At 36.4% G+C, this 14,690-nt stretch overlaps 1 protein-coding gene across 1 annotated transcript; it reads left to right on the plus strand.

Moving 5' to 3' along the window:
* Positions 1-1,693: 1,693 nt before the first annotated feature.
* Positions 1,694-12,736, plus strand: LOC120634264. The gene is made up of 7 exons (XM_039904754.1): positions 1,694-1,789; positions 6,621-6,738; positions 7,507-7,577; positions 7,971-8,046; positions 8,811-8,957; positions 11,252-11,411; positions 12,300-12,736. Exons 1-7 carry the CDS (start codon positions 1,694-1,696, stop codon positions 12,436-12,438), a joined length of 807 nt encoding a protein of 268 aa, XP_039760688.1. The 3' UTR covers positions 12,439-12,736.
* Positions 12,737-14,690: the final 1,954 nt, after the last annotated feature.

Consider the following 14,690-nt stretch of genomic DNA (forward strand, 5'->3'; position numbering starts at 1 on the left):
TGATTATCAGTGTGCGATATATGTTTACATAATTGAAAGAGGATGGTGATAACTTCGTTCACCAACTTAAACCTAAAGCTACGAGTGTTCCAAATGCGCCCTAGTGTAAGAGCCCACAACAAATTTAGCCGGGTATTTTTTTTTTATGTACCTATATCTCACAGTAAATTAATATTAAGTTAGAGCAAGTACAAAAAACCAAATCAGTCAAATTTAATTTTTTTCATGTACAGTCTGGTTCTGTGTCCATTCACTGTAACTTGGGACAAGTACTATCTTATATAGGGTACAAGTTATAATCATCGGACTGTAAGTATATTTAATAGGTGTGGAAACAGTTCGAAGAGTTAATTAATTCATAACTCTTCGTGATTATATTGTCGTCACTATCCATTTTTATTTTACTTATCCTATTACATATTACCCTATCGGAACCTGTAGGTTGCGCTGCTGTCGGTATGCTGCGAAATTTTATTGAAATGATGCGCTGCTTGACAAAGGTCAAGCAGGAATTCTGTCGAAAAACTTGAAGAGTGTGATTTTGAAATAACTGCCAACCCGTACTGGTTTGGAACAGCATGGTGCGGGTGTAAGGTCTATTTCCCTTCTCATTTAGGAGACTTTTGACCAGCATTGGGACATTGATAAGTTACTAGCAAACCCGGCCACGCGTTGCTGTGGTTTTATCGTATTTTGTTCAATTAATAAGTACTAAAATAATTCGCAATAACTCGTAAGTAGGAACAAATACACATTAAAAAAAAGAAGTGATTCGATTCAGTTGTTTCGGAGTTCATCCTGGACAAACATCGTGACACTGGAATTGTATATAATAAATAAATAAATATACTACGACAATACACACATCGCCATCTAGCCTCAAAGTAAGCGTAGCTTATGTTATGGGTACTAAGATGACTGATGAATTTTTTTATGAATAATATACGTTAAAACTTATGATAAACATAATATAAACACCCAGACACTGAAAAACATTCATGTTCATCGGACAAACTTTTTCCAGTTGAGGGAATCGAACCCACGGCCTAGGAGTCAGAAAGCAGGGCCCCTGCCCAATGCGCCAATCTGCCGTCAAATAGATCTGAAATAGATGATGACTACTTATTAAAGTGTCTAATAAAGTGTCTACTTATTAAAGAAGAAGAGTGTTACTCTTCTTCTTCGAGAAAATTTATAAAACTGCTGAAACGATTTAAACTTATTTTTCATGTCGGGGAAATTTGTGAATTTGTTGGTACTTATAACTGAGACCAAAATTACATCCATATACGAGGGAGGTTCAGACCAGTTCTTAGATATGTTTTAACGGCTTATTAAACTTAGCGAAATACCTTGAGGTTTTGATTAGTTACAGTCTGATATTACCTCTTTACATCTCGTAGGCGCGGAGGTACCCTTTAGGATCTCCCCACAATAAAAAAAGATACAGTTTGTCTTGGGTTTTTATCAATTGACGCGGTCTGAAGTTATACCTATGTATATATACCTACCTACTTATATACTATTTTAATGATACCAATCTACCCACTCTTTAAATTCCAATATTGTTCAAAAGATGAATCAGCACGATTACAACTTCCAATTAGTTTATCATTTGATAATCCACATTATCTTCGATAAATATTAGAATGCTGCAAATGGGGGAATACAATATCAGTGTCCGCAATCCAAGATGGCGGTAACACGTCGTAATTATATATTCGGCGCGTTTATTTCCAGTGTTTTGTGCGTTATATTGACCATAGTGGCCGTAGCCAGTGACAGTTGGGTTAGTATGAGTTTATGAACGTCAATTAAAACAACATGATATAAAATGGTATCTACAAATAACATCAGATGCTTGCGTACCTACGTACTAAGTTATTTATTAAAACAATTTTATCTTTTAGGTAAGTGTTGTTGAGTACCTACTAACTTAACTTCATCGGTATTTTATTCAATAATATGTTACAGTAAAGTAGTTATTATCGATCGTCCTATTGATGTCCTATTGCAACTGGGCCAGGCCTGTCTCATGGTAGCGAAGAATTTAGAGCTTCGGCCCACCATGCTGTTCCAATACAGGAAGGTGGGCAGTCTCTGAGGCATGGTTTTGCAACGCCAATTTTATTATGAAAATTAAGCTTAATTTGCTATAGTCTAGAGAAATCTAGAGAATCTTTATGGTGTAATTTATAATTTCTTTAATCCTTATACTCCACACCAAACAGATCTTCGGCAATGTACCCTCTACACACGTTTCGCTCCGAAAACCGAAGCATCCTCAGGAGATTTTGACTTAAAAATGATTCAATAGCAAATTAAGCTTAATTTTCATAATATGTCATAGATTTCCGCAAAGTGACGCCTGCATCTATCCCATAAACGCCAATTTTTTTACTCCAGACTTGCACCTACTGCGAATTTCTCAATAGAAAAATCTTAATGCAGTTTTTGGGTTGACCTCTTCATCATAGTCAATGAAGAATCGGTACATATATTATACCGATCTATAGTTATTTAGAAAAGTATACATTTCCTGTCCAAGGAGCAATGGTTGGTGATTGTTAGTTCCCAACATATGCAACATAAGATTTTTGGTTCCACAATATAAAATACACCTGAAAAATGTACCTAAATTTAGTCCTTGTGGTACCTATATGCTAGACGATTCAAACATTGTTGAAAGCATGTTTTCCGGTTGCTCTAAAGACCAATTCTTGAGCGATTAGTACGTCCATATTAGTGTTGCCCAAATGCAAGAACAAGACGAGACTTAGCCAGTCTTGGTCTTGGTCTTGCGCCAATACACCTGGTCTTGGTCTTGGTCTTGGTCTTGCGCTCCCAGTCTTGGTCTTGGTCTTGGTCTTGCAGCAAGAGTCTTGCAAGTCTTGCAATTACCTATTAGTCTATTACTATTTATTAAAGTTTATTTTAAATCTTAGAAAAACGTATTAGAATTGGAACATTGTGAGCTTGAATTAACATAGCCATAGTAAAGATCAAGCAGATTAATAAATAACTGAAGATTTGATAAGAAATTCGAAAAATCAACTGACCTATATGTCGTTTTCCATGGAAGTAACTGTTTCTTAATAAACATTTATGATTTATAAGCTTACATTTGCTAAAACAACTTGTAAAAACTTAAGAAATATAATGACTAAATGTACAATAATAGTACCTAAGTAATTAGTTTAAAACCATATAAGTAATCAATATTATAATTACTTACTAGAATGAATTATTATGACATCTACTACCTATCCTCACCATTTTATCCTAATCATAATACTACTTGCGTGATCAGTATAATGTATTCATTTTCATTCTAAGCACTCTGAAACTTATTTATTCTTTGGAACACCTGTAGGTACTCTTAAAATTCGAAATTATTTTGCATGAATAGTGTCAAATGTTATGATTTCGGCGCGGCGGCAACGATTGTTTTAGATTTCAAAAGAAGCCGCCGGCGCGTGTATCATAACCATGTACTTCCGAAAAGCGGCAAATTTCTTTGAGAAGTAAGTACAAAACCTTTGATGCCGCATTATCAAAGTGCCGATGGTTAAAACATAACTATGCATGCACTCAGTTTGATTTTAATAGATATTTTTTTATTCGCTATGTTTATGGTATTAGTCGTAATGCGCATAGGTCCAGTTTTTCATATTCTTTGATATAGTTTTTTGCGTCTCATAGAATTCCTAAGCGTACCTACCTACCTATACACCGAACTGTTACACCTAACTACTCCGTGAAATAGCGCTAAGTCCTAGCTGCAAGACGCAAGAGTCTTGCAGGCTATGTCTTGTTCTTGCTCAAGTCTTGCACGGTCAGTCTTGGTCTTGGTCTTGCTAAAAATACGCGGTCTTGTTCTTGGTCTTGGTCTTGCAAAAACGCAAGAACAAGACCAAGACTGCAAGACCAAGACTGAATTTGGGCAACACTAGTCCATATTTACCTAAGCAAAATCTGAAGATCATTGATGGAATCGTGACACTGACCTATCTCTTCGCTCTTAGTATATAATGGTTTCTACACCCTTCTTCTATACATCCCTGTCCTAGAGTATACCTAACTATCCAGATTTTTTTAGATAAGTATGTGATCCCTTAGAAATTAAGCTACTTATTTGAAACATTCCTAATTTTAAAAGTATTTTTTATTACTTAGGCAATGAAGTTTCTTAATTAATTTCCATCATTTCCAAAGCATGGTAAAGCAAACCCTTAGATATTAAAGGTTCTCATTTGACATTCAGGTGTCAATGCGATTGTTTCGACGCAACTGTTAGTTTTGGTCTATTTGGCTGTTTGTGCTACGTGACCTGAGTGGATAATGTCTGCTACGTCTAAAATACCCACGCGTTGAGTGACGGATACTAATACAAAACGTGTTGATGTCCTCGTCGTTCAGAATTTGAGAAAAGTTGAGCAAGAAAAATGCCAGAAGGGATCAGAGCTTGCAAAGGATTTTTAATTGATTGCCGACTTGCGCAGTCAACTGCTACGCTGCTTTCTGAGTCCGTGGGTTCGATTCCCACAGCTGGAAAATGTTTGTGTGATGAACACGAATGTGTTTCAGTGTCTGGGTGATTATCTGTTTATTATAAGTATTTATGTATATTATTCATAAAAATATTCATCAGTCATCTTAGTACCCATAACACAGGCTACGCTTACTTTGGGGCTAGATGGCGATGTGTGTATTGACGTAGTATATTTATTTATTTATTTGTAAAAAAAAAATTGTAAAGTGACCAAAAGAAATGTCAAAAGGAATCTTAACTGAGTTAGAACTTCGGAAGGATTCGTAAAGGGACCTTGGTGACCCAAGAAGAGATGCAGTTGACGGCTGGTTTTTGGTTGCCTGCGAAAGCGTTCCCGACACACATGACTGTGGCGATAAGTTTAGAACCAAACCGAAGGGCATAGTATCAGAAGATTTTCCTTTCTTTCTGGTAGCTAGTAGCCGATAAAGTCAATAGCCGATTTTAATTTGAAAGTAGGTTCCAATCGGATTTACACGTATAAGTGACTTAGGTAATATGAATAATTACGAAACCATGGTGGATTTATTGGTGCGTATAACTTAGACGTTCAGAACTAATAATAATAAATTAATAAATAAATGTACTACGACAATACACACCTAGCCATTTAGCCACAAAGTAAGCGTAGCTTGTGTTATGATGACTGTTAAATGTTTTTATGAATAATATACATACATACATACATATAATATACAGATGAACACCAAGACACTGAAAAACATTCATGTTCATTCAGATCCAGTTGTGGGAATCGAACCCACGGCCTTGGACTCAGAAAGCAGGGTCGCTGCCCACTGTGCCACTCGGCCGTCATATTATTTAAGTATTATTAATGCCATAATAGTGAAGTATTTTTTTTTATTTTTTTACTTAAACTGTTAGGTATCTTTGTATTAACATTTTATTAGCTAGGTTAATTTTTACGATTTCACGATAATTTAGATAGTTAAATATACCTACCTACCTACTTGATACGCATCAATGTTGGTATTGCATATTAAATTTGATTAAACGATAACCATTTTAGCTCTTTCTTTATTGTTATATGATAACCCGCAAATTTGCAAGGTGCACGGGAAGGGAAGCTTACAATTTTCAGATCATAATGTCAAACATTTTATACATGCAGCTTGTGGTACATATACGCAGAGGGCCTACAACGAACTACGTATACAGTACAATAATGGCTTCAGAGTATTGATGGGGCTGCCGTGCTTCTGTTGTGCATCAAAAATGTTTGCGGTTACACAGTAAATTAAAAATAGTTTAAAATAAGCCTAACATAAGGTAATGTGTATCGTGAAACCCAAATTCAATAATACTGCTACACTTAGTGCAAGACTGAGTCGCTTTGATGACTTTTACGCAATCATGGGAAAAAGGTCTGCTTCAATGATGAGCAGGATGCGCGGCAGCTCCAACAGTATTTTGAAAATATTGACTGGGATGGTACACACTCATACACCGAGTGCTCAAGAGGATACTTATCTTAATTAGGAGATATGTTTGGCTAATTTTAATTAATAAAATAGCTAATAAGATAATTGTTACAAACTATGGAATTTTATGCGAAATAAACGTTATTATTAACATTATTTATTTCCTGTGAACTTAACTCTTGACTGCAGATGGATCTAAGGACTAGTCTTAATGGGATCGTAAGGTATGCCCCTCAATAAATATAAAAACATGAATAATACAGAAGCTTGCGTATTAATTTTATTGCTTGATTAGGTACAGAAAAACACCCGGCTCAGATTCTTGCGGAATTCTTTATATATCCGGGTGCGTTTTTGTTACAGTTAAAAGTTTGGCTGCCATTATGCGGTGATGCAGGTTCGATCCCGGAACGCACCTGAAATTTTTCGGAGCTATGTGCGTTTAAATAAAACATATTCAATGGCGGATTGGTGAAGTCTATCAATCCTTTCTAGGCTAGTGTGGTGGACTACTGACTAAAACCTTCTCCCTCTGAGAGGAGCCCCGGGCTATGTAGTGGGCCGGCAATGGGTTCTTATCTAAGGGTACTGATCAAATAAAGATTAAAAAAACAAATTTGTTTCAGATAGTTTCAACTGCTTACACAGCGAACCAAGATCAGGACAGTACCGTCCGATATGGAATGTTTCGAGGAGAGTTCTCTCTGTATATCTTCGCTACACCATCTTATAACACCTTATACAGTAAGTCTATTTTCCATGACTATTATGAAGCCATTATTCATGTATACTAATCAGTGGCGTGCATAGAGCGTATGCACAGGGTATGCATATAATATAGAATGAAGAAAATCCCGAGTACGTATTATAAATACTTAAGGGTAGGATTTTTATAACTCTTACAATGCCTATCCTTAAGTTTTTTATAACTCATACTGAAGATTTTCTTCACTTTATATCATCTGCATATCCTGGATCTATAGGACGCCTACGAAACTTGGGATACTGACCTCTTCTCTACTGTAGACCTTGTTATCTTTTTTAAGGATTTTTAAGGGTTCTTACTTTTTGTTCAATAAATATTTATTATTGACGTCTTACTTCACGTTAATTTACCATCGTCAACTGAACTAAGACCGACCTTCTTAGTGCAGCTGATGATAATAAACAAATGTACCTCCGTTATAGGTTATGTGTTTATTTTTTACAGTTGATATTTGGTGTGGAAAGAAAAATGTTCCGGTTAACCCTTCAGAATTTATGGTTTTTCCAAAAACTAAAAGTAGCCTATGTTACTCTCCGTCCTTACCATAAATCAAGTCCATTGTTTGCGTGAAGGAAGGTATTACAAACCAATGAACTTTCGCATTTATAATATTAGTATGGAGTAACGTTATATGAAGCGGTGGTAGCTCAGTGTGTAGGATTTCGACCTCACATTCAGGAGGCGAGGAAAATTTGTTCTAACAAATTGTTTCTTTTTTTTTTAATTATTACGTTTATTGTTTTTAGTGACATGCATCCCAGAAATGAACGCGTGTGCAATCAGTTGTAAGACCGAGGCGCAGGCGAGAGAAGATGAGGTAAGTTGTGTCGTACGATTTAAAATGTCCTACTCCATTTTTTCTTACCTCTCCTCTTGTAATCTTTTAATTTGTATAATTTAAATAAAGAATTTTAACTTGAGCCAGGTTTACTTTGAGTCTTTATTGGGCGTGAATTTCAGAAATCCTTCGTGCCGGAGGACCGGAAAGACCGGAAGGTTATAAAGAAAGTGACTCCGATCTTTAGTTTCGCTTACGTATTCAAATTGTATTTTTTATAGGTGCAGTATCAAAACAAACTAAAAACATTCAAGTAGGAAGTGACACATACACCAAAAGTAACTGCATATTATTTATTTGTATAGGTTGATAATAAATTAATAATAATGTCGGACCTCGAAGTATTCATGAAAATGATTCCATATCTTTCAGGTCCGGGCGTTAGCTGAAGGCTATAGGACCAACCAAGCTTGCATCGCAGTGACTACAGTCGACACAACAAACCCATGTAAGTAACAGCTTTACCATTATCAACCCAAACAAAAGTCTTTTTAATGGACCAAGCAAATGGTAAATTGAAAACCATCGCATATACAACGTGTAATCGAATTAAGAAATTGATAAACGACTAAGACACCGGGAGGTATCTTTGCATCGTTCGAGTCCATATAGGACTGGAGTATAATGCAGTCGTATTTATATCAAAATACCCACAATTACATGTCTTGAACATTGGTTATTAATCAAATGTTTTATTATTTACCCATTTTATAAAATTGCCGTAACAAAATTCTGTTGAAGGGTTCAAAAGTACCTACCTATATTTCGTAAGGAATCATCAAAGTAGGTACCTACGCTACGCGACGCCTACCTAATAAAGTGACATGAGTCTGTCCTTTATTTTATGTTTTGCACTACTAGTTAGCCCTTGACTGCAATCTCACCTAGTGGTGATGCATGATGCAGTCTAAGATGGTAGCGGGCTAACCTGTTAGGGAGTATGGTAGTCATACCTAAATCGGCTTCTCGCACCGGAACTCTAAATAGCTTAGCGGCACGTCTTAGTCGGTAGGGTGGTTACTAGCCACGGGCAAAACCTCCCACCAGACCAGACAAGAGAAAATTCAGAAATTATAAATTGCTCGAATCCTCCAACTTAAATTCACAGCACTCACCGTTGCGCCAGGGAGGTCAACAAAATGTACTTTTTATTCGTATGCTGATGATGTTTTTGATAGAATACCGTCATCTAATTTTGTTATTATTCCACAGTGGAAACACCGCCAGTGATATCGTTCGCTGTATACGTGAGCACACTTATATTGCTATTCTTGAAGTTAACAATGGCGGTTCTAGCGGCTTCATTGGCCATACTCAACGCAACTAGAAATCCCACGGAACCTGTTTTCGGACTACCAGGTAAGTTGATACTTCCGCAAAATTAGTTGTGGACATGTTAGACCAGGGCGCTTTTGGAACCCTCTGAGCTTTAGTTTTAAGCTCATAAATGTAGCTATCGCCATCATCTCACCACTATGTACGCATTTTGTAAAAGTGCCATCTATGTGCCTATTTGAATGAAGAAATATATTTTCACTTTGACTTTGACTTTATTATCAAAACTAAGCTTAATTTGCTAAATTCATTGTAAAGATCTTAACAATTATTCATTATTCATTCTAAAGATCTTAATTAAGCTTAATTTGCCAAATTCATTGTAAAGTCAACATCTCCTGATGATGCTCCGGTTTCGGAGCGAAACGTGCGTACAGGGTGTATTGCCGAGGATCTGTTTGGTGTGGAGTATAAGGATTGAAGAAATTATAAATTACACCACACAGATTCTCCTGCTTTTCGCGGAGTATAGCAAATTAAGCTTAATTTTGATAATATATCATGGATTTCCGCAAAGTAACGCCTGCTTCTATACAATACTTTGACTTTATTCTTAACGACGAACGAGTGAATTTTATATATAGTCATGTCCCCACATTACTATATATAAAAAGTTTGGACTGATACAATTCCGTCGTACATTAATTAAATATAGCTCATAAGCTTTATTTATTTACAAATCTCTGAATGTCTATAATATGCATGTTTACTGCATATATAAGCTTTCTCCTGAATCACTCTATCTGTTGCTGAAAACCGCATTAGAATCCGTTGTGTTGTTTGAAAGTTCTAAGCGTACATTACAGATCATCAAGCGGTGACAGCCCAGTGGAATTGGGCTTAAATTTCGGGGGGCCGAGTTCGAATCCCAGGACGTACCTCTAACTTTTCTAATTTACGTGCGTTTTAAGTGATTAAAATATCACTTGCTTCAACGGTGAAGGAAAACCTCGTGAGGAAACCTGCATGCCAGAGAGTTCTTCATAATGTTCTCAAAGGCGCGTGAAGTCCACCAATCCGCACAGGGTCAGCGTGGTGGACTAAAACTTCAACCCGTCTCATTGTGGGAGGAGACCCGTGCCCTGTAGTGGGCCGGTAATGGGTTGATATGATGACGATGATAATGTGGGCAGTTAGTGATTTCAGTACGTGGTAGTAATACACAATACGGCCCGTTGTCTGTGATATTCAGGCCTGATAATAACAATGAGTCGGATGTAAAGAGAAAGTTATAAAGTTTGAATCTTGGCCAGCGTTGTGGACTAAGGCCTAAACCGTTCTCATTCTGAAAGGAGACCAATGCTTTGTATAAATATGTGCGTCTACCGGTAATTGGTTGTTTTTAAGATGATGATAAATAAATAAATGATTGAATTATTAAATTTAGGCACAAATAAAAGCCAAGGCAACAGCAAATATCGGACGATATGTCGAATGCCGACGTCCCATATAATATGTCATATGACATCCAATGTGACCCTTTTTCGTGTCCTAGATCACTTCGCTGACAAGTGAAATGGGAAAAGTCTACGAGAATTGGCACAGCCGGACGGTATTAAATGAATATGTGTTGAATATTCTGGAAAAAGGCCGCTCCGCCTGTCCGAATTAGTTCAGAGGACCTGAAATTTGCCGTGCAACAATCAATAAATAATTTATTGTTAAATTGGGATTGTTATACCAGATTTATAACCCTCGACGCAAAAAGTACGGGATTTTATAATTTTGACGTGTGTGTGTGCGCGTGTGTGTGCGTGTGTGTATGTGCGTGTGTGTGTGTGCGTGTGTGTGTGTATGTGCGTGTGTGTGTGTATGTGCGTGTGTGTGTATGTGCATGTTTGTCTGTGGTATTTTGTTTCTTGAACGAATGGACCGATTTTGATTCTGTTTTATTTTATTTGAAAAGGTGACTTAGACGCGTGTTCTTAGCTAAGTTTGATGAAAATCGGTCAAAGATGGCCGCCGCCACAAAATGGCGGATTAAATATTTTTTTTACATAATGACAAATTTCAAATCCAAGATGGCCCCTTAACTTGACTTGCCTTGACTAGTAGAATAATATTCGCTGTATTGAATGTCGGGGATTTTTAGATTTAAAATTTTAGCATGTTAAAATGGCTAGAAACACAATTGTTTCTTTGTGTATTTTGTTTTGGTGTGTACAATATAGAATTTTATAATTTAATAATAATAATAATAATGGCAATGCCGACCTATTGCCATTATTATTATTATTTTTAATTATTATGGTTTCATGCCTTAACAATTAGACCCGCTAGTAAAAAAATAAATAGCTAACAAAATGTTTGTTTCTCAGGATGTCTTTGGACGAATGTAGCGACTACAATTCTGGGTTTGACCGTGATGCTGTTATTTGGGATCTACTGGGCGACTTCTGGTCTGAAGAACCATCTAGCGTTTTCCTATATAGCGTTGGGTGGTTTAGCACCTTCGCCCGGATTGGGTTACTCGTATTGGTAAGAAGCGTTTGGACTATCAATTTAATAATATATAATATAACAAGCTGACCCAAGCGCCATCTGTCGGGCTGATTTGTGCATCTAAACCATTCAGGGTGCCACCCAAACGCATACCGAATAATTCATTCAAATCGGTCCAGCCGTCTAGGAGGAGCTTAGTGACATACACACGCACACAAGAAATAAAGAATTTACTACGACAATACAAGCATGGCCTCCTGGCCCCAAAATAAGTAGCTTGAGTTATAGGTACTAAGGTGACATAAATACTCATAATATACATATAAACACCCAGCCATTAGAACATTTATGTTCATCACATAAACATTTTCCAGTTTTGGGAATAGAACCCACGGCCTTTGTCTTAGAAAGCAGGGTCGCTGCCAACTGCGCCAATGGGCCGTACGAATTATAACATAATAAATAAATAAATATACTACGAAAATACACATCGCCATCTAGCCCCAAAGTAAGCGTAGCTTATGTTATGGGTATTATGAATAAGTACGTGCTGTTGAATATTTTTATGAATATAATATACATAAATACTTATAATATTCAGATAAACGCCCAGACACAGAAAAACAACCACGTTCATCACACAAACATTTTCCAGTTGTGGGAATCGAACCCACGGCCTAGGACTCAGTAAGCAGGGTCACTGCCCACTGCGCCACTCGGCCGTCAATATATCTATATATTGACTTAAATGTATAGATATAGAATAGATTTTATATCTGCCCTAAATTTATTTAAGTTATCGATATTAATGCCTAGATAGTGCCTGATGACAAAAAGCTTCTTAAAGTCAAGAGTTCTATTCAGACCAGCCAAAAATAAAGCATACCGGGTATATGAAAGCTCACAATCACGTTTTACTTGCAGGTTACTGATAGGTGCAATTTTGTGTTCAGCGACGAATGTGGTTCTAATAGAACTGAGAAAATACCTACTTGAGAGAGACCCGCCTCCGCCTACCATCAAATTGGAGAACCATTCAGACGGCTCTATATTCCTTTACTAACTCTTAGGATATAACATACATTATATTTAACCTGTTACAAAAGTGCTGGCCCTGGGACACTTTTTCAACTAACGAAGCATCTAATGTTTTTTTGTAGAAATAAGTGACTGACCAAAAGGGAAAACTTCGTTTGGCCAGTTGCAGGCACGTTAGGCATAAATCATGGCGTAAACTGGGAAAAATGATGATATGCAGTTCTTTTGTCCATATATGACGTATACACCACTGTCAAAGTCAAAGTCAAAAATAGCTTTATTCAAGGCCCATAGGTGGCAATTTTGATGCGTACATAAGAATTACACGGTAGTGAGATGATGGCGATAACTACATCCTTAACCTTAAACTAAAGCTACGAGGGTTCCAAACGCGTCCTGGTCTATGAAGAAGCCCACAACAAACTTAGCCGGGTGATTTTTTTTTGGTTTCACCATCTCACAATGTAATTTTAAATTATTAGAAGAGCAACCTGGTTAGAGCAATAATTTACACCCAAGCTTTGTTATCGTTTACGTAGTCCTTTATACTATAATAGGACTTTTCTATAAGCTTACGTTTAATACAAACTTTGAACTTTTTAAGAGACATCTCCAAGATGTCAATTGGTAGTTTGTTGTAGAATTGTATGCAATTTCCTTTAAACGAATTGTTCCTTTAAACTGTACCAAGATACCTTCTTATCTATTATGTACAAGCTCTTCGTGTAAGATCAAGTGTTCCAAAGTGAATCGTATTATTAAGAAGAAGAAGAAGAAGAAATACTTTATTGCACACAAACATCAGAATATACATAAAATATAGAACAAACAACAACAAGAATTGTAGGCATGAAAAGGCGGCCTTATTGCTGCAAGCAATCTCTTACAGGCAACCTCTGGCAGAAGGAAAAGCTGCAAGAGAGCGGGATAGTGCCATTATACTACATTTAATATACATATATATTCGGCAATAAATAGAAATACATTTAAAATAAATAAATATATAAATACATATGTATATAAATACATATATAATTAAATAATGAAAAAAGAAAAATACAAATAATACACATTAATTACGATATTTGTTCAAATTACTTAACTAAAAGACAGATAGTAGTCTTTAAGACAACATTTAAATATGGGAAGGGATTGACTTTTACGGATCAGTAAAATTAAATCAGCAGGCAAATTATTCCAAAGAACAACAGCCTTAAAAGTGGAAGAGTTACCGAAGAACTTGGTTTTGCAAAATGGGAGTACCAGACGGTTATCGTGCCGAGATCGGTGGTCAGTATGTGAAGCAGAATCGGAAATATAGCGAAAACGGTATTTAAGGTACGAGGGTGTAACTGGATTATTTAGGATAGAGTACAAGAATGAGAGAAGATGAAGTTCACGACGCAATCTGATCGGCAGCCATTTAAGTCTAACCCGGTACTCCGAAATGTGGTCAAATTTACGCAGTCCAAAAACAAACCGGATACATACATTTTGTAGGCGCTCGAGTTTGTTCAGCAGTTCTTCGGTAAGATCAGGATAGCATGAGTCAGCGTAGTCAAGTAACGGAAGAAGAAGAGATTTTCGAGAAATTTTCGTTTTAACTGGAAGGAAATTTTTCCAACGTTTTAAATAACCAATCGAAGCAAAAACTTTACGACTCACCTCAGCTACTTGAGGGGACGGTAGAGGGGGAGGATAGGGTGGTAGGGTATTATTTTGATGTTTTAATTCGAATCTTTAACTTGTTGTATAGAAATGATGGCAAATTAATTCCTCTGGCTCTATCAACGATTGAGAAAACCCAGGCCTTGAAATTGATGTATTATCTTTTTTTTTATAAAAATAATAACATTAAAAAATTAAGAAAGAATGATAATGAAATTATTGAAATACATTCTAGCCCAAACTTATTTAAGTAAGATAAAATTGGACTAGTATTTATTTTAATCGTAACTGATAAAGTTTTAATAAATAATTTTATACAGATCCAAGATGTCCCCTTAACTTATTTAGTAACTAATTTTATACACATAAGGTAGAAATTAGCGCACATAAATCTGAGCAACGCTACACGTTGGCACATGTTGGAGGCCTAAGGTCTAAGGTTTGTAGAGACGACAATGCTCATGAAAACGCAGCTTCGGACTCTATTTCTAGACTCTATCCGACGCAAAATATAAAAGTTCTATCGAAATTTAGTAAGACTTTCCCGCGTTCGTAAGTCTAGATATCAAAGCTAAACCTCTGACAGTTGAGTCAAAATCCCTTTGCTAT

Source organism: Pararge aegeria, chromosome 23, assembly GCF_905163445.1.
Source record: "Pararge aegeria chromosome 23, ilParAegt1.1, whole genome shotgun sequence".
Lineage (NCBI taxonomy): Eukaryota > Metazoa > Arthropoda > Insecta > Lepidoptera > Nymphalidae > Pararge > Pararge aegeria.

What these genes read in the sequence shown, in the direction of transcription:
- LOC120634264 (XM_039904754.1), top strand. Translation starts at nt 1,694, where the DNA reads ATGGCGGTAACACGTCGTAATTATATATTCGGCGCGTTTATTTCCAGT. An exon ending in AGTCGACACAACAAACCCAT is followed by an intron (nt 8,047 to 8,810) that starts GTAAGTAACAGC and finishes ATTATTCCACAG; the next exon opens with TGGAAACACCGCCAGTGATA. An exon ending in ACCTGTTTTCGGACTACCAG is followed by an intron (nt 8,958 to 11,251) that starts GTAAGTTGATAC and finishes TTTGTTTCTCAG; the next exon opens with GATGTCTTTGGACGAATGTA.